Raw genomic sequence first — 26,080 nt, forward strand, 5'->3', positions numbered from 1 at the left:
CATTATACCTGAGAAGCGTGCTAAGCAAACTGAGAGGCACTGAAAACTGCAATGCCCGCAGCAGGTACTGGTCAACAGGTCCAGTTCTTCTCCATGACAACACCCGACTGCACATCACATAACCAACATTTTCAAAAAGTTAAACAAATTGGGTCACCAAGTTTGCCTCACCCACCACATTCACCTGACCTCTTGCCAAATGACTTAAGTGTCTCAACAGCTTTTTGCAGGGAAAACGTGTTCCAAAAATTTACTGAATCCCAAAGCATGGATCTTTACTTTATAGGAATTAACAAACTTATTTCTCATTGGTAAAAACATGTTGATAATAATGGTTTCTATTTTGATTAATAACGATGTGTTTGAACCTAGTTAAAAAGATTTACAATTCATGGTCTGAAACTAAGTTTGCACCAACCTAGTAAGATCCCACATGTGTGTGCTCAGTTACCAAGGCATGTCTGACTCTGGTGACCGCATGGACTGTAGTCCACCAGGCTCCTCTATCCATAGGATTTTCCTGGCAAGAATACTGGAGTGGGTTGCTGTTTCCTCTTCCAGTGGATCTTTCTGACCCAGGGACTAAACTTGCGTCTCCTGCATTGGCAGATGGATTCTTTATCACCTTGGCAGCAATACCCCACATGTTGCACCACAAAAAAGACTCAGCAAAGCCAAAAAAAAAAAAAAAAAAAAAAGGAAAATTTCCAGAAGACAGGAAAAATTAGTAGACACTCATGTAATAAAAGTACCATCCTCACACCACTTAACTTTTTCTACCTAATTCACTGACGTTTCACTTTAATTCCCAAACTTCCATGAATTAGGCCTAGACACTAGCAAGTACCCTTTAGTAAAGAATGCAAACGTTTTTCAGGAAGGAAAGGGATTAGCAATCATTAACTTATTAGTAAGAAATAATGTGATTTTTCCCCTTCCCTCCTATATCCTGGTATCAGCTAAATAAATTTGAGTTTCTGATAGGGGAGAATGTAAACATTAATTTGGGAACTTGAAAGTACTTGTAGGGAAAGGTTGGATGCTTAGGTAGTTCACCGGCATAAGCAGTATGGAAATGGAGAGGAAAATAAAGGATGGCTGACTCCTTAATCTCTGTAACTGTGTTCAGGAAAAACCTTTTCACCAAATGCGCCTTTAAGAAACCTTATTACATATAACATACTTCAATTACATGTGGACTGCATCAGAGGACTTAACATAACTTATGCAGTGATGCTTTGCAAATTTATTTCAGCGCTTTAAAATTTCTAGCCAACTTCAGGAACTTATCTCTACTGTATGTGCAAATGCTGCTAGTGGATTCCATACAGAAACCCACCTTGGTTTCACTATTTGTCATACTAAAACTTACATGCATTTGATGTTCAAAAGCGATAAAACGCAAATCTTTGGTAATGCACTTCAGAAATGGGGATACCTTTAACAAAAAACCTGTATCCAGATAATCGATCATGAATTCTACAACAAAAAATATTTTTGCCTTGCAGACTGATCAACAGCTTTTTTTAAAAAAAACTAACATTTACCATATAGTTTTTAGTGTGAAATAGGTAATAATAAGGAAAAATACTTCTAGGCAAACAAAAAGGTCATATTAGCCAATGAGGGTCTGAAAACTGCAGTTTTCTTATCCAAGTGTTTTCCATTCAAATCATCTTTTTTCCAATGAAGATTAACATAAATATAAGCTGCTTAATAATAACCTTAAAGTCTCATAGGCTGAGGTTTAAGTATTTATACTTCATATGATAAGGAAATAGATACTAGACAATTTCAACACCTGAAGATTTGGCATTGAAAACCTCAGTAATCAGAACGTCTATTTCTCTGTTTGTGATATAAATAGCCATTGGAAAATAGGGCTTTTCAGGCTAACTTCCCATTTAATCTTAAATGAAGTGTGTTGTGCTTTCCTTAACCTATCACGATGCACAAATTGATATCTTTCCATGCTACTTACCACCACTGACATCACCCAAGGAAACAGAACACAGTACTTAAAATCTAATGAAATTTCAACAGCAAACATTTCCTATGGGATCTGGTTTCTAATGCCTGCCTATCTAGAGTTAATAATACTTATTACCTGTTCAATAACTACAGAAAAAAAATTAAAAGTGTGAGGTATAGTCATTTAAGAATGAAGTAGTCAAGAGTTCCTTTTACTCAGAAAAAAAAAAAAATCACTTCAAAGAGTCAACTTTCATGTACAAGACACAAGATCAATCACAATTATCACTGGACACAAAGGGTATTCCAAAGGTTTTTAAAAATGGTAATTAATCTCAAAAAAGGAAAATTAATTTTAGCTTTTATATTTCATTATCAAGACCATGTTTGCTTAATAAGGTAATTATGCTATTGATACAAAACATACAGTATTTACACTTAAATGTACAAAATAATTTAATGTTTACAAAAATATTAGAATGTTGAGTTGACTGACACAGTCTTAAGTAATCTCTTCTAGAGAAGTATAGTAAGACCACTGATTTCCATTTCATTTCTTTTTTAATAAGTCAAAGAAAGGATGCTGCAATGCTTCATCCAAAGTAATTCTTTTCACTGGATCATATTCTAACATTCTTCGAACTAGGTCAAACAGTTTCTCATGTTCTTCATCATGACAAAGCATAAATTCCTGAGGAGAAAAAAATGATGTTAAAGAAGGACATTAAAAAATAGTTAAAAGTTAAAAAAAAAAAAAACTTAATTCTTTTTTTTCTTACCTTCAATGGTTTACAGCGTCTCCTAACATATCTACCAGCAGAACTATGTTCATCCCAATCTAGCTGATTATGATGAAAATACTTGCGTTTTCTATAGGAAAGAGAAGTCTCAGTTAGTTTACAAGATTCACATGCTTACCCTGTCCTCACCAGAGAACAGGGGTAACAGACAGAAACTTGAACCATAAGCAGCTCTCAATATATACTTAAGCACACAATTTCTAAAAATCTCAACAAAAATTATTTATCAGATATCTTGAATGGTATCTTTCTTAATCTTGTACCCTATAAGGTTTTAGTATCCCACCTAAGTTGTCCCCAAATAACCACACATATAACAATGCCAGCTTTAAAAACAGGTTCTTATAACCATTTGTGTAAATTCTAATGTCATTAGATCTGGAATGAGGCTGCACATCTTCAACAATTCCATGGGTGACTTGTGGTAAAGCTGTGTTTTGAAACCTCTTATATAGTATCTTGTCCAAAGACATACAGCTAGATTAGTTAGCAAAAGTGTGGAATTCAAACTTAAGACTGACATGACTCCAAAATCAAGGTCTTTTTACTATGCTATGTATTATTTTTGTATTGACCTAGGAAAACATTTATGAAAAGTTTAGCCTGAGTATAAAAACACCATTTTATTAACTAGATCACAAAGTAAACACTGCATTACTTTTCAAAAAACTTCATGAAAAAAAACCCACAATCTACAAGTTTTTGGAATAAGCAATAATAAACAAAGATGGATTTTCTGAAGTTTGAATAAGGCCATTGTACGTACCCAAGGGCTTTAATCTTAAAAAACATACCTTGTTTTCTGAATCATGTGTGTTGGTATGGGTCCTAATATTCGTTCCATCATTGCCAGGTGCTCTTTACTATCATGAGTCTAAAAAAAGCAGGAAAAAGAAACTTAGCACTTTCCATTTCTCTACACGCAATAAAGGGAAACACAACAGTGCTTCCAGAAAAGGACCAGGTTAGACAATTATACAACTTAAATTACACTCCACTTCAGAGGGCTGTAACTGAATGAGCTGTTATTTAATGCAAGCCCAGTAAAATTGAAGTCTTTCTGAATTGGATCAGTAAGGGCTGTATAGCAGATGCTGAACAGGTTTTTAAAATGTATTTTATTGACGTAGAGTTGACTTACAAAGTTTGAATAATTTGTTTAATGTAAAACTGAACAGTTTTTCCTTATTTATATTTATTGCAGTGTTTAAGATGCGTGGGGAATATTACCAAAAATCTGTCCCATTTTATCAGTTGCTTAACTAACCTCCATTTACTGAGTGGATAGTGACCCTGTAACACTTCCTAATCCTAGATAAAAAAATACCATCCCAGTAATTCTTACAACCCAGAGCTAAGTATGTTGGAACATGACTTTCAGAGAGGTTAAGATACTAGCTCAATATGTAGTTCATAAATGAGCAAACTTGAGCTATGAACCCAAGTGAAAATGTTTTATTTTTAAATTACATAGTAAGAGTTTTTGCTAAAGTAGAATAAACTGTTAAACTGACAGCTGAAATCATACATTCCTTGAGCAGAGGCTGGCAATTTTTCTATAAAGGACCAGAAAGCAAGTATTTTAGGCTTGGATGGTCACAAAATGGTCTTTATCACATATTCTTTTTCACTGTTTAAAACAGGCATCAGGCAGGATACAGTTTGCCAACCTCTGCTCTGGAGAGCAGTCTGTGAGCAATGCTTTTTAAACCCATTAACTACTGTGCCTAGCACACTGCTTTCAAAATGATATTCTTAATTCATGACAGGAATAAATAATACAAGCTCCATATCTTCACAAAGCACCTTAGCTGAAGACATTTTGGAGGGTGATATCCAAATATAAACCGAATCTCAAACCAAAGTTAATAATCCATGCTTAAGATTCCAGTGATTTATAATCATAAAACCAGTTGAAAAATTTTTTGTGTAAGAATGAAGAAAGCAGGCACTGTGCTCAACTTCTTCCTTGACCCTACAGCTTACTACCACAAAATCAGATACCACCTCCTAAGAGTGATGCAATAGCTACTTTCTAGATATCAAACTTATCTAGAGTACTTTTAACAAGATCGCTACAGATCGGGCATGAGGTGCCCCACAGTAGTAAACACATGTATTCTGCAACAGCCACCTAAATGACTTAATTCATCACAGCTTCCTCCTCATCCTGCACTGTCATAACCTCAAATCAACCTTGACAGAATTAGCCAGGAATTCCCTAACAGCCCTCACCCTGCCCAGAACATACTTTGATCATATTACAACCCTATTTCAAGTTCTTCAATGGTTACACCACTTGAAGCTTTCAAGAGTTTGAGCTATCAGACATTAAGTAAAATTATGAGGAAAAAATGTGGAGACCTAAATAACATTTTCACCCTTTTACTTTGCCAAGTGAGGACTTTTATTTTTTAAAAAATAAATAACTATTATCATCTCATAAAAGGGACATTGTAATTCCAAAAAAACCACAAAAAACCAAACAACAAAAAACAAGGAGGGATAATTTCTACTTGAAAGCCAGAATGGCAACTCTACAAAATCATTTTCATTTTAGACCAGTCTGTATCTGGAAACCAGTGACTTGTAGGATCAGTGAAGAACTGACTCACTGGAAAAGACCCTGATACTGGGAAAGACTGGAGGCAGAAGGGGACAATAAAGGATGAGATGGTTGAATTCTATCACCGACTCAATACACATGGATTTGAATAAGCTTCAGGAAGGCAGGGAAGTCTGGCATGCTGCAGTCCATGGGGTCGCAGAGTCGGACATGACTGAGGGACTGAACCAACTTGTAGGATAAAACAAATGGCAAACAAGTACACTACAAGTGTCAGTACTTGCCTACTGACACTATTTTTCTACTTATCCAAAACACTTGATAGCACTATTCATTCTTCTTCAACTAGAGTACCTTCCTGTATGCCCACTGCATTTATGAACACAATTTCTTCTTCCTGATATGGCCATCACACACACACTCTAACTTTATGACAAACTTCTACTCCTCCTTATGGCATGGATTAAACTCTCTACTCCTCAGTGATGCCTTCTCTAAGGCAACTTAACTGTTCACTGTTTCTGGGTTTCCACCACACTTTTTACACTGTTCCACTTTAACAAATATCACATTATACTCTTAACAGTTCTCGCATTATCTATCTTGTGTATGACTTCCTTGAGGACAGCGATATTGTCTTTTTATTTTTGTACACGTAGTGCTTAGAAATGTGCCTAAAGTGTCACAGATGCTTAATACAACATACTGTTTCTGAATTCCTTTAAAAAACAAGTGCAACATAACCAGAACTGAATGAAAACTGACCATAGTTACACTAATATAAATTCATGAAAGCATGTCACACACACACAAAAATGGATCACATTCACATGAACCATGTTTTTCATATTCAATACGAACCATATGTTTAAAATCTTCAATCATACGCAGAATGAATTATGACCATTCACTGAGAATAGTATTTCATTCCATTATGGTTTCAAAGGATGACTATTTTGCATATGCAAATTTTAATCTTAAAAATAATGACACACAATGGCAACTTTTCAAAAGAGAAACCAAAACTTCAACAGGCCTGTAACATTTAAAGCTCATTATAGTGCAGTGCAACTAGAGGAACCCCTGCTCACCATAACCAGAGAAAGCCTGTGCATAGCAATGAAGACCCAGTGCAGCCAAAAATACATACATATATACATAAAGCAAAAAATTAGTAAATAACATTTAGTAAATACATACCTGAAAGACTGTGAAACCAAGGTAATATTCAATAAGAATGCAACCTATGCTCCAAACATCACAAGGCTGAGACCAACCTAAAGCTATTTAAAAACAAAACCAAACATTTTATTATGCAACAATTTAACTGTCAATACACTAAATCCTTTACTATGTGGGTGCTCTCTTTATATAGCCTATTTAGAAGAATGATAGTAAATCCACAGCTTATGTTTTTAGTTTTATATCAAACATTATTCAGTATCCTTTGAGTCCTCCATATCCTCATATCAAATTACAGTATCTTAACCTAGGGGAAGAGGCTTTCTATGTAAAACAAGAGGGACTAGCAAATGTTTCATAGTCTTTTTAATTGCTTGTGCAAAGAGGAACTCTGTTATATCCAGTTCATGGCTGTTCTATGAAATTTTACATTTTATTAACACAAATATAGATCAATAATTATCCTCAGAATATAATTACTAACCCCCTATCAATTGTCAGCTTGATATCTGAGTTTCTTGTTTCCATTAAAAGAAATATTGTACCACATAAATTATGTAGGAATTGTAAGATATTTATAATAGATACAGATATAATAGATATTACAGATATTCTAAGCACCTATAAGCAGAATTACACATTTAAAAGTTCACACAGAGCTATTTATATATGTACTTTCAGACTGTTTATACATGATCTATATTATACTTTCTCCTTCAGAACTCTCAATAGTAATATTATTCAAAAAAGAAAAAGACACCTAGCCTTAAGTCTATAATTAGAAAAGAGGAAACCACACAGATGTTTTAATCTTTCAAAGTATTTAATGCAACAATGTACAAAGAAAACCTACTTTAAAAGACATTTCAATTTCTTCCAGTAATATCACTGAATTTAAAGACAAAGGAAGAAACGATATATGCAAGGAACTTATGATTTAGTCATTTTTGTTAACCCTCACAGGGCGTATCATTTGAACAAATGGAAGATGGAGCCTGTTTCTACTTACAGTAACACATAAAAAATTTGCAAATGATTAAGAGCTTCAACCTAAGATGAAAGTTTTCTTTTCCAACCACTCCTTTCTCCCAGTCCAGCTTTCTCGCAAATGACTGTAACCTTCTGTAGCATACCACTGTACATCATCTCATTCTGTTATGGGTTGGCTCCAACACTCTTTGGAATTTCACATCATTCAGTTTTACTGGAATTTCCCAACTTCTGTTTATTACCAACACCCAAGACGTAAGATCAACTGTCTTCCTCTTAAATCTTCCTCTTCAACCTAATTCTGCCTTTATCTTCAGGAGTAACACTTCACACAAACACATAATGAATGCTTCTAATCTTCCCATCTCTTCATTTCTTCTCCTAAAGACCAAGAACCCCGGTTTCGGATTTATATCAACTATTTCCAGCCTGGCAACCCATGGGACTGTATTAATACCAAGAATCACTATATCTTACCCAACCTAGGAAAAGGCCAGTAACTGAGTGTAAGATACACTGCCGTTTTACATACCAATAACAAAGAAAAAAGTGCCATTGTTTTATGTTCTCCCACATGTTAAAATGTGGGAGAAAATCTACTTCTTAAAATTGATAAAACACAGCAAGTTATCTCTTTTAATTTTTTGGACTGCACTACACAGCACGCAAGATCTTAGTTTCCTACACCCATTGCGGTAGAAGAGCAGAATCTTAACCACTGGACCACTGGGGAAGTTCCAGCAAGTTTACTCTTTTTAAGCTCTCAAAATACCTCTCCATCCACATCTCTTTCCACACTCTTTTCTCTTACCTTCATTGCAGCCTTCAGTCCTCAACCATAAACATACTTTCTAAACTACTGCAACAGAAGCAGATTCTTTCAGACCACACTAGGCAGAAATCCTAGTAACATCAACCTCAATTTGAAGACATGCTCTAAACCCGCACTGTCCTATGTAGTAGCCACTAACTACATGTGGCTATTTAAATCTAAAATTTAAATTAATTGGCCACACTCTAAGTACACAGTAGTCTACTTATGGCTACTAATGGCTACCATATTGGACAGTGCGGATATAACACTTCTATCATCATGGAAAGTTCTACTGGCTAGTACTATAGAACATTCTTAATTTCCTTACCCTTTTAGCAATCCTCTACTCTAGATAAACATCATTAGTTTGATTTCATACTCCTATTCTGAACTACCAGTCTTCTTGGACAAAATCGTAAAAAGTGGAAAAGACTGATTCCATGAAAATGTTTTTACTATCCAACCTCAGTTGAAACTTACATTCAGCCAAGTATTATAGTTATTCCATTTAACTATTATGTCTCCCAGTATCACCCGATCTGAATTTTCCCACTGTCTCCAAGCCCCTCAAAGCTGTCTTTGACTTCCCTGCTCTATCAACATGACCTGGTGGCTAACTTCTAAATTTTGAGGCACAAGATGCTCTTTCCCTAAGCTCCCTCTTATCATCCACCCTGCATACAAATGTCTGCCCACTAGATCTTCAGCATTTTCATCAGCACCAAGCTTTAGTGATGAGACAAAAATAGGTGTTCACATCAGTTCAAAAAAGACACTACGATGTAATTAAGCCAACAGAACTTGTTCTCTTATGATCACGTAAGACTGACTTGTTCAAAAATAACGACCACTTGGAATACCCTTACAGATGGTATCATATTATTCTCACTCAGGAAAAATAATTATAGCAATGACCAGACAGCTTTTATGGAAACAGAAAACATTTTCTGTACACTGCTAAGAAAATCGCAGCTATCCACCCGCTACCTGGCCCCCCACAATAGAAGCTACAGAGAACAAAAATATCTTTTTCAATTCAAGTATTAGGAAGTCTGGTGTCTACTGACCCAAAATGACCTCTGGAGCTCTGTAATGGCGTGTAGATACCAAAGTACTATGATGTTCATCATCGTATGTTGCACTTCCAAAGTCAACAACTTTGATATCTGTGTTTTTCAGTGTGCGTTCATCACGTTTCTAGAAAACAGTTAACACAAAGATCAATATATAAAATACTTTACAGCACTATTCAAAAGGCTTGCCAAAGAACTGCCTTTTTGATTTTCAATATAACCCCATGAGAAAGGCAAAGGATTACCCTTTTTGGGTTAAACACCAGGATATAATAAGTCTTAGAGGTAAAATTTCTCATCCAAGCATCATATCAAGCTAAATTAATTTTAAAGATAACTACCAAAATTAAAACAAGTAACTTACCATTTTAGAATTATATTTGACTACATAGTCAGACTTCACAAATAAAATATTTTCAGGCTTCAGATCTGTATGGGTTAATTTATTATGATGCAAAACTACAAAAGAACAAAAAGACATTATTAGTTTCACTGACAAATTTAATCTATACTGGGAGGATTGGTGATAGACGTAGGAACCAAAAGTGGTTTCATCTTTACTTGTAATACGTGCTGTTTTAGTGACAATGCTTTGATGTTACTTATATAATAAAAACTTTTATTGGTATTTAAAAATTTAACAAAGTGTACTTACAATTTATTGACTGGCAGATCTGATACGCCATTTGCCTGATGTGGTCAATTTGAAATGGCAGAAAGCTATTTTCCTTAATGAAATCATAGGTACTAAGTCCCAAGAGTTCAAACACAATACAAACATGACCATGATGATCAAACCATTCTAGCATCTGGACACATCGGCTAAAACAGATCAAAATAAAAATGATTCAGTTTGTAGAACTCTGATTATTTTATGTAACATGATGACCACAGTTCCAAGTTTATACTTACAAGACACTATTGGGATCAGTACTATTTAAATGCTCTAACACTTGGATTTCTGAACGAGCTGCTTCACGATATCGTCCCACGTTTTTTACAATTTTCACTGCTACATGTATGCCATCCCTTAAAAATAAAATGAAAATGATAAATGTAGAGGAGGTGGTTGAAGACATGAGTCCTAAAATAATCTTACAGGGCATATTATACCAGCTCTATATTAATATTTTTTCAAAACATTTTTTAACAAAATTCACTTTACGTGGAGTGATGATTCTCTTAATACCTGTGAATGCTAATATTTGTTTCCAAAAGTTTAAAGTTGCTGAGATTTTTTTCCCCTTTTGGAGAAGAAAGATAAAAATATAAACCTTGAATAGAGTATTCTACTGCTGAAAGCATTTGGTCATTCACTAAGATAGACTGACTGTGACAGGTGGTGCACAGATATTAGTGATTAAAAAGGGCTTGTCCTATGTATCTCAGTTTAATGGAAAAGACAGACACAAACAACATATCCTAAAGGTTACAAGTGCTTGATGTGGAGTAGACAGAACAAAGAACCTAGTGACTGGAGTTAGGGGGGTTGAGACATCTTCAGAAAAGAGGAGACACACAACTGAGCCCTGAGAGACAACTGTCTATCCATTAGACTTGGGAGAAAATCCCAGCAGAGGCGACACCATCGTTAAGCCATGAAGCCGAAAACACGTTTAGTTCATTCACGGGTGCCACCAGGTAGGAACAGCTACAATCCAGGGCAGTGTGCTTTAGACTGGGGCTTCCATGTGCATGCGTGTGCTAGGTTGCTTCAGTCGTGTCCAACTCTTTGTGACCCTACGGACCAGAGCCCATCAAGCTCCTCTGTTCACGGGATTCTCCAGGCAAGAATACTGGAATGGGTTGCCATGCCCTCCTGCAGGGGATCTTCCTGACCGAGGGACTGAACCAGGTCTGCACTGCAGTCTCCTACACTGCAGGCAGATTCTTTACCAAGTGAGCCACCAAGGGATACTTCCTACAAAGTCTAGAGGGAAGTGGTGGTCAAGTGGTTAAGAGACAGGCTTTTACTGCCGTGGATTCAGGTATGATTCCTGATGATGAACTGAGATCTTGCAAGCCTCGTGAGGAGGCCCACTCACCCCACCAAAAGATACAGCTCTGAATGATTTTGAGGAAAAAGGTTTCCAAATATGAAACTTCCTTTTGTCCTCTTTCCTAAATAAAGCTGAGCTTCTTGAAGACAAGCAAGCATTCAAACCTGTTTTCTTCACTATAGCCTTTTCATGTTAGAAAAGAAAACCTCATGGATGTGAAAATTAATATAGCAAGGTATGTGCCCTAGGCTGTCCAAAAAAAAAAAACCTTTGAGGCAAACAAATTTTTCGAGTTGCTGGATAGCAAATCTTTCCAATTCGCTTAAAAAGGCCGCGATAAAGTTATAGGCTGGTAAATCATTCAAAAATTATTTTGATGACCATAAAATCTATGATGCATGGCATATATCTCAAGGCTTGAAACAATGACTGTATGTAGCATGGAAACATATACACTACCATATGTAAAACAGAGAGCCAGTGGGAATTTGCTGTGTGACCCAGGGAACTCAGAGCGGGATCTCTGTGACAACCTAGGAGGGTGGGATGGGGAGGGAAGTTCAAGAGGGAGAAGACATTATGTATACTTATGGCTGATCCATGATGATGTATGGAAGAAACCGACACAACATTGTAATGCAATTATCCTTAAGTTAAAAATAAATGAATTAAAAAAAAGAATTACTATAAAACTGCTGTGACAAAACTTCTTGTCTCATCTGTTTAATTGTACAGCCAAGTTTTCTAAGGGCTAATAGCTATAAAAATGAAAGATGGGTAACAGTGTTAGCTAATGCTACTATAGTAACCATGCATGGTGAGTGCTTAGCTGTGTCTGACTCTTTGCAACCCCATGGACTATAGCCTGCCAGGCTCCTCTGTCCATGGGATTTTCCAGGCAAGAATACTGGAGTGGGTTGCCATTTCCTCCTCCAGGAGATCTTCCCCTCCCAAGGATCAAACCCAGGTCTCCTGTATTGCAGGCAGATTCTTTACCACTGAGACACCTTATGAAACCCATTTTAGGTCTAGTATCAAAATTTGTAACAGATCTTTGTGTACTTGATCAAATTGAATACTATTAATTGGAATGTCTCAAATACTTAAGTCTTGGAATCTCAAGATATTTTAAGAAAATTTTAATGGGACAACTAGTGAAATCTGAATCTAACCTGCAAATTAGTAGACAAAATTTGAAAATACATATAATATGAAAATATAGAGAATAAAAAATACTAAAAAATGTTAACATTTGTGCAATCTGGGTGAAGAATACATGGGAATTCTTTGGACTATTTTAGCAACTTTGATAAGTCAAAGTGGGGTTTCCCCGATGGCTTAGATGGTAAAGAATTGGTCTGCAATGCAGGAGACTTGGGTTCAATCCCTGGGAAGATCCTCTGGAGAAGAGAAAGGCTACCCACTCCAGTATTCCTGACCTGGAGAATTCCAGGGACAGAGGAGCCTGGTGGGTTACACTCCATTGGGTCACAAACAGTCGGACACAACTGAGTGACTAACACTTTCACTAAGTCAAAGTATTTCAAAATATCTTAAAATGTTACTTTATGTTCACATTTTTGTGGTAGAGAGAAAAGGGTAATAAAACAAGACATTTAGGAAAATGTTCTTTATGAAAAGTGGAGTAAAAATAAGTTCAAGGAAAAAGCATTTCTAAGTAGCCAAGAAAAGTTTGTTCGAGGATGACAGGAAGTATGAAGCTATTGCACTTACATTCCCCTAAACATAAGGATACATGTTTACTAAAAAAAAGAAAAAAAAAAAAAAAAAATCAACCCTTACAATAAGCTGGAAATTATACCCTCAACTATTTTATGATGACAAAGTTAGATGTCAATTTAAAAATGTGCACTTTTTAATAGTTTTAAGAGTTTCACTTACAAAAAAACTTGCAACCACAGAATAGAGATTCTAGAGCAAAACATGAAAAGTGAAGCAGAGAGGATCAAGTAACAAAAAGGTTAGTATAACTCAATCTGAACTTTATTCTGTAGGCTTTAAGTAATTTCTTCATAGTTTAAGAAGCTGACTGTAACGTGCAAATATCTTTTGGAAATAAAGGTTTTTGAACCAAGATTAGCCATGAAAGTTTATTGTTTCTGCAATTCAGAAGTAGGGTAAAGCACTCCGTATCTTTTTTAGAAAGCTAAGGGCCTACGTTGAGAAACTCTTCACTGGAACACACTTTAATTTCAATCGACTCCATCTGATAAAAATTTTCAACATTCCTGATCAAAATTCACATTCATGGTAAATAAATCATACACAGTTAAAGAAATTTTGAATACTTACACCTCCCAGGAAACACATAGCTACCAGTTAAACTCAATTTCATCCAAATTATGATCCTTCCCCACCAAAAATATTAGAATATTCCAAAAAGAAAAAACAACAAACTTACATGCCATGATCAATGCATTCTACAACTTTGCCAAAGGCCCCTTCACCCAAAGTGTCCACGATTTCATCTAAAGTGGGGGGGGGGGGGGGGGGGGGGGAGAAAGAAGTATAAGTACCTGAGTACAAATTATCAGTTATTCAAACAATGAATGCTTAAGTGTGGAATATTTTCAAATGATCTCTATCAAAGCATAACTAAGGTTTCAGCACTCAAAATTATTTTATTTTCAGCTGTCACAAAAACAATTCAGACAGAGCTATCTTTCTTGCTCTAATCTCAAATTCCACTGATTATTTTGGAACTTTAGAGTAGAAATATTTAAACTCTATAGAAAAGAAGAAATACAAAAGAACAACAAACAAACCCACGAAAAACAAAACAAAAAAGCAATGAAGAGTTCTTTAGCCCCCCGCTGACAAACTATTCTTAAAAAGATTATTCTGTCTGCAAAGTTTAAAAAGTGTTGAAAAATATTCTATACATCTTGCTCTTAGAACGTCTCCACTTTGACAGATCAGGTGACCCTCCTCATCATCCTCTATACTCCTGGATCTTTTCCTTCGGTGGCTCTTCTGGAACGGCAAGTGGGCAGCACCAAGATCGTCCAGCCAATCAATATATCAGAGTGAATTCAGGGCAGAATACGCAATTCATTCAGCGGGGAGATATTCAGGCATTCAGATAAGCACCAGGCCACGAACAGTTGGCAGGAGCAATTTCAAATTCAGTCCCCAGAAATTCACAGGGCACAGTTTATGTTACAGAAGAAAAACATGGCAAGGAACAGATTTTCAGATAAGATACTTAAAGTGGCAATAGAAAAAAAACAACACAATTGTCTCTTTAAAATACTGACTTAATTGAAGTCTGAAATTTAAAGAATGCAAATGTCATGATCTATTAATCTCGTTATAAAACAGCATATGCTGTGAGTTGGGATGTCTAGTTTGTCAGAAAAATGTTTTGAAATGTCAATATTAGTTCAACAAATTTATTAACATATTTTTAAACATACATAATTAAAATATAAGGGGAAAATAAAGGCTAGTTAATTTCAATGTTCAATCTAATCAGTGCTAGTTCTATTGAAGAAAATTAGGGAAGGAAAATAATTAACTCAATTTACTTATCAAACAAGTGAAGATATGTGAATTAAAAAAAAAGAATGGGCTTTTTTGGACAATTAATTTCCCATTCGGCACCCACTTTCAGAACTCCAAGGTAACTAGTTGCAAGGATGATGCACTGTGCTATGGGACTGTGTTATATTCAGGATTAAGTATCCACCAGTGCAACTGTCTACATTTGTTTCCAAGTATTGGGAAACAGGTTTCTTTTAGAAAAAAAATTTGAGATGAAAGAAAAGATGGGTGCCTTTTCTTTTCATAAGATTGTTATAAAGCATAAAAATACTTTTAATATTAGTATGAAGAAACTCATGATCTGGTCTACAGAAAATGAGTAAATGTAGGTAAATGAGAGCTAACTATCAATAAATACAGACTAGTTGTAAGAATTTTGATACTTCCTTTAAGGATTCAAGTAATTTAAACACAATTATATTCATACAGTATTATAAACTTTTCCAAACTTATTGGCCCAGTAACAGCTTTTACACACAAGTTAAATATCCACCCAAAATAAAAACAAAATTAATCATACCGAATGTGACTGATGACTTGAACAGTGTCTATTACGCTTCCTTTTAGGACTGCTTCTCCTGCTTCGGACTGAAGATTTACTGCAGTGGATTCGATAACTGCTTTCAACGTCTCTGTGATAATGTCTAGGAACATATCTTTCGCAGTAGTCATTTCTGTATTCATCAATATATCTCCGGTCCCGATAATCTCTCTCATTCAAGGACCTTGCTTCTAAATAATGACTGCAAACACATTAAAGTATTAAAAATTACACTCTTCATTCTAGAATAATATGGTTAAAAAGTATTGCTGGTTTAAACAGCTAACTCAATAAAAGAAAAAAGTACAAACTGATGGATCAATTTATACTTAATTCATAAAACCTAATTAATTTTACTTTAACCAACAAGTAAATGTGTTCATGTATTTCTACTACTATATACCGCTATCAAGAAATAAAGTTGAAGTCAAATCATTCAACATATTCAGTGCTTACTTAAAGAGTCCCTTTATCTTCTGGTCAAAGTTAAGACCAAAGAAAATTCACAAAACTGCTCTTCCGAAATTCATCAGTCTTAGGATATACATGTCTGTAACTAAGCTCTCTTCCTTTTTTCAGAACTACACACAATATGAGACAGGCAAAAAAGGATTCTTTTCTTAATGTAAGTGAATTTTAGATTTCTCTGGCACAGAGAATTCTCTCAAGAAAGCTGATTAAGAGATAAAAGGAATCAAATATATTTCAGTTCTTTCATATTACATGGCTAAACTGAGATCCCTAGAAGGGAAATAATTTGCTATGGTTGAAGAGCACATTGTAAATACTATTGTGTGAGCCAATTTTACACCTCACCTATCCCATCTCTCCTCTTTATTTCGAGCTTCCTATATCCTCTGAGATATAGACAACACAGTTTTTGAAGGCTGCTTCATGTGCCAAAGATATCTAAAATATATTCCTCGTAAATGGGAAAAAGATCTTGTAATTGCTTGCCTTGGTTTTACCCAACCCCCTACTTCCCTGTGCATTTCGAATTTCCTGTCATTCCTGCTTGAGAAATAAACAATAATTCAGGGAAAATAGCATCACCTGGTACCACAGTGCTTAACTTCTGAATCTACAGATCCCTTTGAAAATATGATAAAAGATATGGACCCTGTCCCATAAGAAATGCAAAAATGCATAAACAAAACTTGGTGAGAAATTTCAGAGGCCATGGACCTCAGGAAGTCAATGGATTTCAGTTAAGCAGCCTTGATCTGATGGAAAGAAAAAGACACACATTCAATTGGCCCAGTTTCCCGTCCCCCCTCTACCTGGGATGAGAGTCCTCTTCAACAGAGTGTGAAGCTTCAAGAGGGATGCACATGGAGCACTGAGGGAGAGAGGGGACACCTGCCCAGTCAGACACATCAGCTAAAATAATCCTAACAAGCAATGGAGTGACAGATGTTGACTAGATTGCCCTCACCAATAGGTTTCTTTTCCCCAGAATATGCTGTCATTCTTTTTCACAGGGGAGCTGGTTTAGGCAGAAGTAAAAGGAGAAGCATCTCTAAAACTCCTACTCAACAGGGCTGGCATCAAATCCAGGCTGGGGAGATGCAGAAACCCCTTTCCCCCTTTCTCCAGTGTCAGCCTTAAGTTCTAGCCACTGGAGAAACAACTCAGGATGTTAGGGTTAAGACTTCAGATCTATCAGTTACTTGGAACCATATGGGATTTACATCAAACTAGACATTACTATACTCTGAAGGGCACCTGTTTAATCCTGGAAGGCATCCTTCCCATAAAAGGCTAAAATTTATCAGAAAAAAACTAACACTAATTATCTTTAGCTGGACTGGTGCATGAGATTAGAGCTGCTGATAACCATAATCTTCAGAATAACAAACACAGGGTGAAGTAATACCATGAGAATAAACTAAAAAGCTGAGGACTTCTTCAACCTGTAACAACCAAAGCTTAGAGATTACATGAACAAAATCTACAGAATTATAAAGGCTACATGGACAGAGTGAACAGGATGAATAGATTGATTTCATTTCTAAAAATATTCACTAATCACCCAGTGAATATTTCACTACAGTTCTTCAAAATAGTCAAGACTAATGAGGCTATGCTCATTCCTTTTTATTTCCACACAGGTCCTGTGGGAGATAAAAAATATATATGAGGCAAAAATCTCTGCCAACAAATAATGACTCAACAATGCAAGAAATGCCAAAAGCCTGTATATGAGTGCTTAGGGTCACAGAGGGGAAAAAAAAATCTCAAAATGCTTAAAATGGTCACGGAAAATCTCATGAAAAAGGGAAGAGTTGCATCTTAAAGGGAAATCAGAATTTGGACAAAGTAAAAAGTAGAAAAAAATGAGAGGGGAGAAAATGGCATATTACCATCTTATATTTATAGAGCACTTTCACCACAGTGGCTCAGAGATGAGTTTGTCTACATATTACTTAGGAAATAATTTCAGCAAGAGCAATTTTCAAATAGGGATGCATAAGCAAATAAGCCGGGAACAGATCATCCAGAATCTTGCATGCCAGCCTGAAGAGCTTAAAACAGTGTTTCTCAGAGGATGGTTTGTTTATTAACAATATCGAAATACTGAATTATTAAAAATGAAGATCTCTGGTCTCAGGTGAGGCTCACTGAATAAGCTGGTAATATGCATTTTAAACATACCTCCAAGGTGATCCTATTCACACTACAGTTTGAGAATCACTCCTGTAAGGCTTGATACTCTTAGGTTACAGGGACTTCCCTGGAGGCTCAGCAATAAAGAATCCCTCTGCCAATGCAGGAGACACAGGTTTGATCCCCAAGTTGGGAAGATCCCCTGGAGAAGGAAATGGCAACCCCTCCAGTATTCCTGCCTGGGAAATACCATGGACAGAGGGGCCTGGAGGGCTGCAGTCAGAAGAGTGCAGACACAATTTAGCGACTAAACGACAACAGCTCTATGTTACAGGAAGACATTTAAGGATACAAAGTCAGTGTTCACAGCTACATCAGTTTTCCTGTGCAGAATTAACCGATCAAGCCTGTAGAAAATGGGCAATTCACAGGCTACTTAGGAATCAGGAAAATAAAAACACTTCACAATATACGTGAAAAAAGGTACGATAACTCATATACAATAAAACTGCTTATAAATCAGTAAGGAAAATATACTTTTATAGAAAAAAAGGCTAAGAATACCAAAATAATGTTCAAAATGAACTACAATTAAAAAAAAGTAATGTTCAAGTGGTCAGTAAATATATGACAGAGGACAAACTCAACAGAAATTTAAAAATTCAAATTATAACAAAACACTATTCTTGGCATTTCAAAATAACCAAGACTGATGAGAGAATGAAGAAACAAGTTGTAGGGAATATAACTTGATATAAACTTTCTGGAAAAATAAATGAATATGTAGCAAGAATCTTCTAAGAGTTCACACTCTAAACTGTCCTGCCTCTTCTTAGAATCTATTTCCAAGAAATATCAGAGGCAAAGATTTGTACCCATAGGTATTTTTAAAAATAATCAGAAATAATTTTACTTCCAAATAATGGGAGATTAGCATCCTACCAAGATTACCTTTATACGCTTCTGTATTTTTCATTTTTTCAATATTTTTATTAAAAAACACTCGTAAAGTTTTGAATCTTAAGAAGACTATTAGACTACTCCAGATTATAGGGAGTAATTACCACCAGACATCTCTGGTGCCAAGAAGAAAACTCTTAGTCTAGCGGTTATTGGACAGTCATGTTTATACAGTTAATTATAACATAAATGAACTATTCATCAATCGTAAGAGTTCTTTTTTACCTACACAATGCATAATAAAGGGCTGGGGATGTAGCTCAGTGGTAGAGCACATGCTTTGCATGTATGAGGCCCCAGGTTCGATCCCCGGCATCTCCTTTTATAACATAAATGAACTGTTCATCAATCATACGAGTTCTTTTTCACCTATACAATGCATAATAAACTTATGAATAATTAGTATTATGACATTATGCCTTACAGAGTATTTTGTATTTATTTTAATATAGGATACAAATATCCTCTATAGGACATTAATTTAGCTCAGGTCATTGAAATCCTGGCAGAGATTCTCTTTTCTCTTCATACAATAGCATGTGAAGAATGATTAATCTGCACTGATTACCAACAAGCTCACTGTTCTGCAGAACAAGTCTGTTTTAGCATGGAAAAGGAAAAAAATTACATACTGTTTTTTAAAGTAACCCCAGCTGGCTAATTTAGAAAGCAATCTGGCAAACAGTCCCAATGGAACATCTGCACAAAACAAGGAGAAAACATAGAACCAACAAAAACAAATGAGAAAGGGAAATTAATGGAGGACAAAATGAAAGAAACTACTCACCTAGGCTTTGTTTAATTGTTTAGGAACTTTACAAAATTCCTCCAATTCTACAGAAATGTATTACCTCCAAATTTTACACTGGTAAAAATACACTAAAACAGAACACATGCCATTTGGAATTTTTATTGCGGCCCTTCCCTAAATTACTGGCTACTGCCTACACAAAGGAATGGTTCTTAAAACAGCCAAGCTTTGAAAAATCCCAAATATATTCCCTGGTCTTATCTTCAATAGAGCATAAGCAACTAATCCCCAAAGCATGTTAACATTCTCACAGGGCACACTATTTTTCTCATCTGGATAACTCTCCCCACCCTTCATTCTCTCTCATTTGTGGAGCTCTAATAAGTGCCCGATGTACACATCTGCCTAGAATTCACATACAAATTGAAGGCACCTGCTGGTCCTTTAATCACTCACTTCACTCGTGTGTGTCCTATCACCACTTTGGTGTCTCGTTTCACACAACTACCTTACTGGCAGCAAGACTCGGTCAACTATCTCCCACAGGTCCCAAATGGATACATGAGGGCAGGAACGCTGTTCTACTCACAGTAATGTCTAGCATATAACAGGCACTCAGGAAATGTTTTCTGAATGAGTATTTGTTGACGGATTTATAAAAACAATTTGACAGATGAAAGCTATATAAGCTAATGGCAAATCATTTAAACTCTTTGTGTTAAAATGGTACTAGTTCAAGAGTAATTTACCAATCAGATTCTTTAAACTGGTGATGTGGTTTACAGTATCTGTTCTCTTGCGTACTGCTGTGGGATCTCCTCTTCCGTTTGTGACTTCCATTGTAGCTTTCATGTCCCCAGCTTTCTCTGCTATCCCAATCAGGGCAGTGAGTTCTTTTGGAATGCCGCATCTGTTAATGGAAATGAAAAGTGAGTTGTGGAATCATAGATGGCTTGTTTAGTAAATACAGTACTTTACATTAATATTGATTAAATACAAAAACACCCACGACATTGGGTCGTAGAGGTTCTAAAATGTTTGCAGATAATGTTTCCCAAGGCATGGGGGCACTATCCCACTGGTATGTCAGATGATCGGTTCTAAGTGGCACACAGATCCTGGTACTAAATGATAACACTGTGAGACCTTAATACTTTCTTTTTCAATTCTTCTGGATAAATTCTCAGTTTGGTGCTTGTCTTCAACTAACATTCTCCAACTGCTATTTTAAAAATAAAGAGTCAGGATTCAGGCTTGGAGTATTTCTCGTGTCTCCTGTCTTGGCAGGCGGATTCTTTACCACTGCGCCATCTGGGAAGCTTACCTTTTTCCTATGGTAAATTACTACTAACCCTTTAAATTACTGCTATTATCAAACTAAGTTATTGATGTTAACTTTAAAGGTGAGCTAGTTTAAAACAAGTATCACCATGTATCACGCACCTTTAGCAAAACATTGTAACACAAATAACTGCAGTCAGAGAAATACTTAGGGATACTAACATAGGAGATAACTTTGTTTTAAAGGTAAAGAACCACTAATGAAGATCCTTTTTCTCAAACACTCAAGAGTTCCATTCTCTAAATCTTGAGAGAATGACTCTCAGCTTTGAATAGAACTCAGGGTGTGAATAGAACACAGTATTCAACTGAGAACCTGAAGAGCAATAAAAAGTCATTTTATGAACTCATTTCCTGTAACCACAAGTTTATTTTCAGATCATCCTGCAGCCTTCTTAAAATTAAATGTTATCTGTTGTAGATCTGGCGTGACTAAGAAAATGAACCTATAAGGATGAATATGGTCACACTGAAATCAGACAGCAACCTACAAACTTCATTAGGTTTTTCAGGATCTGTGTTCTAACAAGTCATCCCTATCTGCCTCTCCACATCTTAGCTCTTTCACAAAGCAGCTTCGTTTTTAACAGGTGTCCAAAATCTGTTGAAGGCCGTTGAGTTTCACAACCCAGCAAGGAGCTGAAAAAAAGGTAAACTGGAGCAAAGCCAGCTTAGTTAACCTCCCTCAGTTTGACCAGATGGCTCAGTAACAAGAAATGAATTCAAGTAACAAAACCTACATGATTTCAAATGGTTTAAAAAAGATTTTGAAATGAGCCATCTCCTGGGAGGTATTCCCTAAGAAAATATAAGTAACATGCCATCAGAGCCTGAAGTCACTAATATCCAGATCTTTTAACTCACTTCTCTTGCTGATTCTAACGCTATGCCCATCAAACATACTTCTCATATGTAGCTTCTCTTTTAGCATGCTTTAAAAAGGAAGACAAAGGCACTGGTTAAGTCAAACAAAAACTCAAACTCTAGTCAAGGTTCTCACTGGAAATTGGTAAGTGAGCATTCGAATATGACCTATGACATATTCATAGGTCATGTGATTATGGGAAACTGAAATAAACCAAAGTACAAATTAAGGAGCAAAAATGACCATCAGAAAAGCCATAAAAAAGAATTGTATTTCTAGTGGAATTCTTCTGACCCTTTGATTACCCCCCAATTGTATTTTAATCACATAGTAACTTTAAAATTGCTTAGTTAAGCATTCTTAAATCATACCAAGTAAAATCCCATCTGATGATTGATGCTTATTATTATGACTAATACATAGTTTTTGCAAAACATGTCTGCTTCAGCTTTTTTCCTTCTACTGTCAGCCACCCATAACTAGCTCACCTGTGAACAAAACAATTCTTATATAACCAGTTATCAATGTGCAAATATTAAAATAGGAGTCTTGGGAGAGCCAAAGTTTTTAATTTCTCTAGCCAAGTTCACTACTTTCATTTTAATTCATCTGTTAAGAAGCCCTCCTTCACTACTGTTCAGAAAAATTTTCTCAGGAGGCCAAGAAAAGAATCCCAGACCCAGGTTACACAAATTAAGTTCATTCACACACACACACCAAAAAAAAAAACCCACCCCCTAGAATTATTGCATTACCTCTACAATTAATAAAGAATTCTACATGTTAGAATCATCAGACAGCTTCCAATAAAAACACCAAATGCAAAAAACATCAGATATGCTTATATCCGTCTTGGAAACCTGATTCTCTACTGCCTTTTAACACTCTATTTTACCCAACAATTTTATATCTATATATATGGCTTTAAAATACCTATAAAGATTAAAGTTATGATTAGATGGCTCCAAGAGGGCTGTACCTGATAACAAGAAGCCTGAAGGCTTATGTATGGAGCACCAGCAAAGATATCTACAAAATGAGACCAGGAGACTGACCCGGTCAGTCTGGAGTGTTGTTTCCTAAGGACAGGATAAGCATACCACGGTTGCTTCAGTAATCAAGGACAGTGTGATTCAAAAGCATCAGAAATGCAGATCTGCTCCAATAATGACACGCTCCACTTTAAAAACAGTTTGCACCAAGGATGAGTCTCTCCATATTTAAACCTCATAAGCACGAGCTAAATCCCACCACCTGGACTCGCAGTTCCTCGGACGCCCAGTCCACAGACCCAGCCTATCCGCCAGGGCACCTGGCCAGGGCCTTTGGCGCACTCAAGAGATTTGACCCCGGAAAATCCCCGAATGCTACAAACAGCTGAGGCCAGGCATCCTGGGGAAGGCTTGACCTAGGAGTACACTTGCTCCAGGCGGTTCTAGAAGGGTTCCAGACAGGTCCTCACTCTGACCGGCGGACGAAGCACGGCCTAAGTAGCCATGATGCGAGAGGCCTGGGTTCTCTGAAAAAAGCTAGCGGCAGAGCCGAGGCCTTTTATCCCTTATATTTTAAATCTACTATGACGCCTGGGCAACTTTAGGTTTTAAATGTCACAAGCACAGCTGTGTCCCAAACCCACCCCGGTCGCCGAGGCCCCGAATCCCGTCGTTTTTCCCACACCTGGCTTCGAGACTTACAAAACTGGGAAGCCGCCCAGCCCAGAACACACTGCCCGAAGCCTTACCTTCGCAAAAGCAAAAGGCCCTTTGGCCGAGAACTGTCGGCAAACCGCCGTCTTCTCTCTCCAGTAGCTGCGACAAACACCCCACAAAATGGCGGCAGCGCCGTCTCCCTACAACCCCCCGCAGCCTCTAGCACCGCCCACACCAGGCGAACGCGCCTGCGTGACAGAGCTCGCGCGCTCCCGCCCCACCCCGAAGGGGCGGGTTCCACATGTCGTCAGGGCTGGCCCCGCCCTCCACCTCGCAGTTGTCCGGGCCAAGCAGTCCCCGCCCCGAGACCTGCTTTGGTTGAGGCTGCGCCCTAGATTGTTTTCGTTCTGGGAGCACCTGGGTCAAACTGGGAGGAAACGCCCTAAGCTTGTGGCGCCTGTCTGCAGCTATGGGAGGAGTTATTCTGAATGCAGCACCTCTCAGCAGAGCCACCGAAGGCTCCGTTTCCTGCTCTTCTGCCCGAGTGGGCCGCACCATGGCACTTTGGCTGCCTGCCTTCCGCCTACTGGAGGACCTTAGTTCAGTTCAGTTCAGTCGCTCAGTCGTGTCCGACTCTTTGCGACCCCATGAATCGCAGCACGCCAGGCCTCCCTGTCCATCACCAACTCCCGAAGTTTACTCAAACTCATGTCCATTGAATCGGTGATGCCATCCAACCGTCTCATCCTCTGTCGTCCCCTTCTCCTCCCACCCTCAATCCCTCAACTCAGGCACAATCATCACGCAAGAGACAAGCCCCAGATCGGCTCGCTACCAGGTCCAGACTGGTGCTGGGGGTAGTGTAGTTGAGCCTGCTTGCAACTTCCTGTCTAAAAATGGATTCCGATAGTTTAGAAGATAGCCTAGGAAACAAGCTTAGAGGTGCTTATCTTTTTAAGGTCTGTACTCCTGAGAGAAACAGCAACAAAAAGAGAAGTTTCAGTTGAGACTTCTCAGCTGCCTTCTGAGCAGATTTGGTAACTAAAGTTTCCCTAACAAAGTTTTTCTTATTTACCCTTGTGGGTTTTATTCAACCAAGGCAGAATAATATATAAGAGCTAGTGAGCCCAGTTAAAATAAGGGATTTCACAGTTGTAAGAATCCCTGGACAGTTTCCCATTGTGAGCTCTAAGTAAGAAGAGAGAGAGAAAAAAAAAAAGAGAGTCAAAATTTGAGCCCCGGGGAGCACTTATGGGACAGGAAAAAAGCCTGAAAAGGAATGACTAGAAGGAGAGAACCAAGAGCTTGGTGTCAGAGTAAGGTAGTAAGAACGGGTAGGAGTAAGGATATGTGTGCTCAGTCGCTAAGTGGTGTCTGACTCTTTGCAACTCCATGGACTGTAGCCTGCCAGACTCTTCTGTCCATGGGGTTTTCCAGGCAAGAGTACTGGAGTGGGTTGCCATTTCCTACTCCAGTATTCATTAGAAGGACTGATGCTGAAGCTGAAGCTTCAGTACTTTGGCCACCTGATTGGAAGAGCCAACTTATTGGAAAAGACCCTGATGCTGGGAAAGATTGAAGGCAAAAGGATAAGGGGGTGGCAGAGGATGAGATGGTTAGATAGCTTCACTGACTCAATGGACATGAAATAGAGCAAACTCCAGGAGATAGTGAAGGAGAGGATAGCCTGGCATGTTGCAGTCCACGGGGTCACAAAGAGTCAGACACAACTTAGTGACTGAACAACAACTCCAGCGGCTCTTCCCAATCCAGGGATCAAATGCCTGTCTCTTACATCTTCTGCATTGGTAGGCAGTTTTTCAACCAGCACCACTTGGGAAGTCCAGGAAGCCCAGATTAAAGGAGAGAAGGGGTTAAATGAGAAAAAGACTGACAGTGACAGATGCCAGAGAAGCGGCAGGAAGGGTTGGTGCTGAAAAGTGTCAAGAGGATTTTGTGTTCTGACAAACAGATGAATAAAAGAAAAAGTCAGAAATCAAATTTGAGAGGGCAGAGTTGGGCTTAAACCAAATAGAACATGGGTTTGTACCTTGTTAGGTGAAAGGAGGGCACTGTCATTTCATGATCTAATATCATAGAAAACGTGCCACCCACTTTGGATAAACTGAATTGTTATGGAGATTGTATTCCATGTCAAGAAGTGAAGAAGTGAAGTTGAAAAGAAAATTGGAAAGTAAAAATTTGCTATGCTGTAGAATGAAACAGACAACTTTATTCTCCTCACCTGGAATAGCCACCATTTCTGCGTTTACAATTTTAAATCTCAGCCATCCTTCCATGTCTGTCTCTAAGATGCTGTCCCCGACTGCATTAGTTCCCACTCATCTCCCTCTTCTTGACTACTCCAGTTAGAGATGAAGCCCTCAAACAGTTGGCCAAGGCACA

At 37.4% G+C, this 26,080-nt stretch overlaps 1 protein-coding gene and 1 non-coding gene across 5 annotated transcripts; one reads left to right on the forward strand and one right to left on the reverse strand.

Moving 5' to 3' along the window:
• Window positions 1–2,402: 2,402 nt before the first annotated feature.
• Window positions 2,403–23,897, reverse strand: CLK4 (CDC like kinase 4). Of its 4 annotated transcripts, XM_061151086.1 has the most exons (14): window positions 20,569–20,707; window positions 19,701–19,767; window positions 16,782–16,840; window positions 15,481–15,703; window positions 14,300–14,390; window positions 13,819–13,885; window positions 10,309–10,425; window positions 10,052–10,218; window positions 9,761–9,855; window positions 9,391–9,520; window positions 6,538–6,620; window positions 3,566–3,645; window positions 2,751–2,841; window positions 2,403–2,662 (listed from the first exon to the last, which is right to left on the reverse strand). In XM_061151086.1, exons 3-14 carry the CDS (start codon window positions 16,832–16,834, stop codon window positions 2,522–2,524), a joined length of 1,338 nt encoding a protein of 445 aa, XP_061007069.1. In that variant the 5' UTR covers window positions 16,835–16,840; window positions 19,701–19,767; window positions 20,569–20,707; the 3' UTR covers window positions 2,403–2,521. The 4 variants fall into 4 exon arrangements, with proteins under 4 accessions (XP_061007069.1, XP_061007067.1, XP_061007068.1 ...); XM_061151084.1 differs by lacking the exons at window positions 16,782–16,840; window positions 19,701–19,767 and adding an exon at window positions 23,767–23,897 and having other exon boundaries at window positions 20,569–20,729; XM_061151085.1 differs by lacking the exon at window positions 19,701–19,767 and having other exon boundaries at window positions 20,569–20,706.
• On the forward strand, window positions 19,318–19,389 carry TRNAA-UGC (transfer RNA alanine (anticodon UGC)). The gene has a single exon. It is a non-coding gene; the product is annotated as a tRNA-Ala (tRNA).
• Window positions 23,898–26,080: the final 2,183 nt, after the last annotated feature.

The sequence above is a fragment of the Dama dama genome, chromosome 9 (assembly GCF_033118175.1).
Source record: "Dama dama isolate Ldn47 chromosome 9, ASM3311817v1, whole genome shotgun sequence".
Lineage (NCBI taxonomy): Eukaryota > Metazoa > Chordata > Mammalia > Artiodactyla > Cervidae > Dama > Dama dama.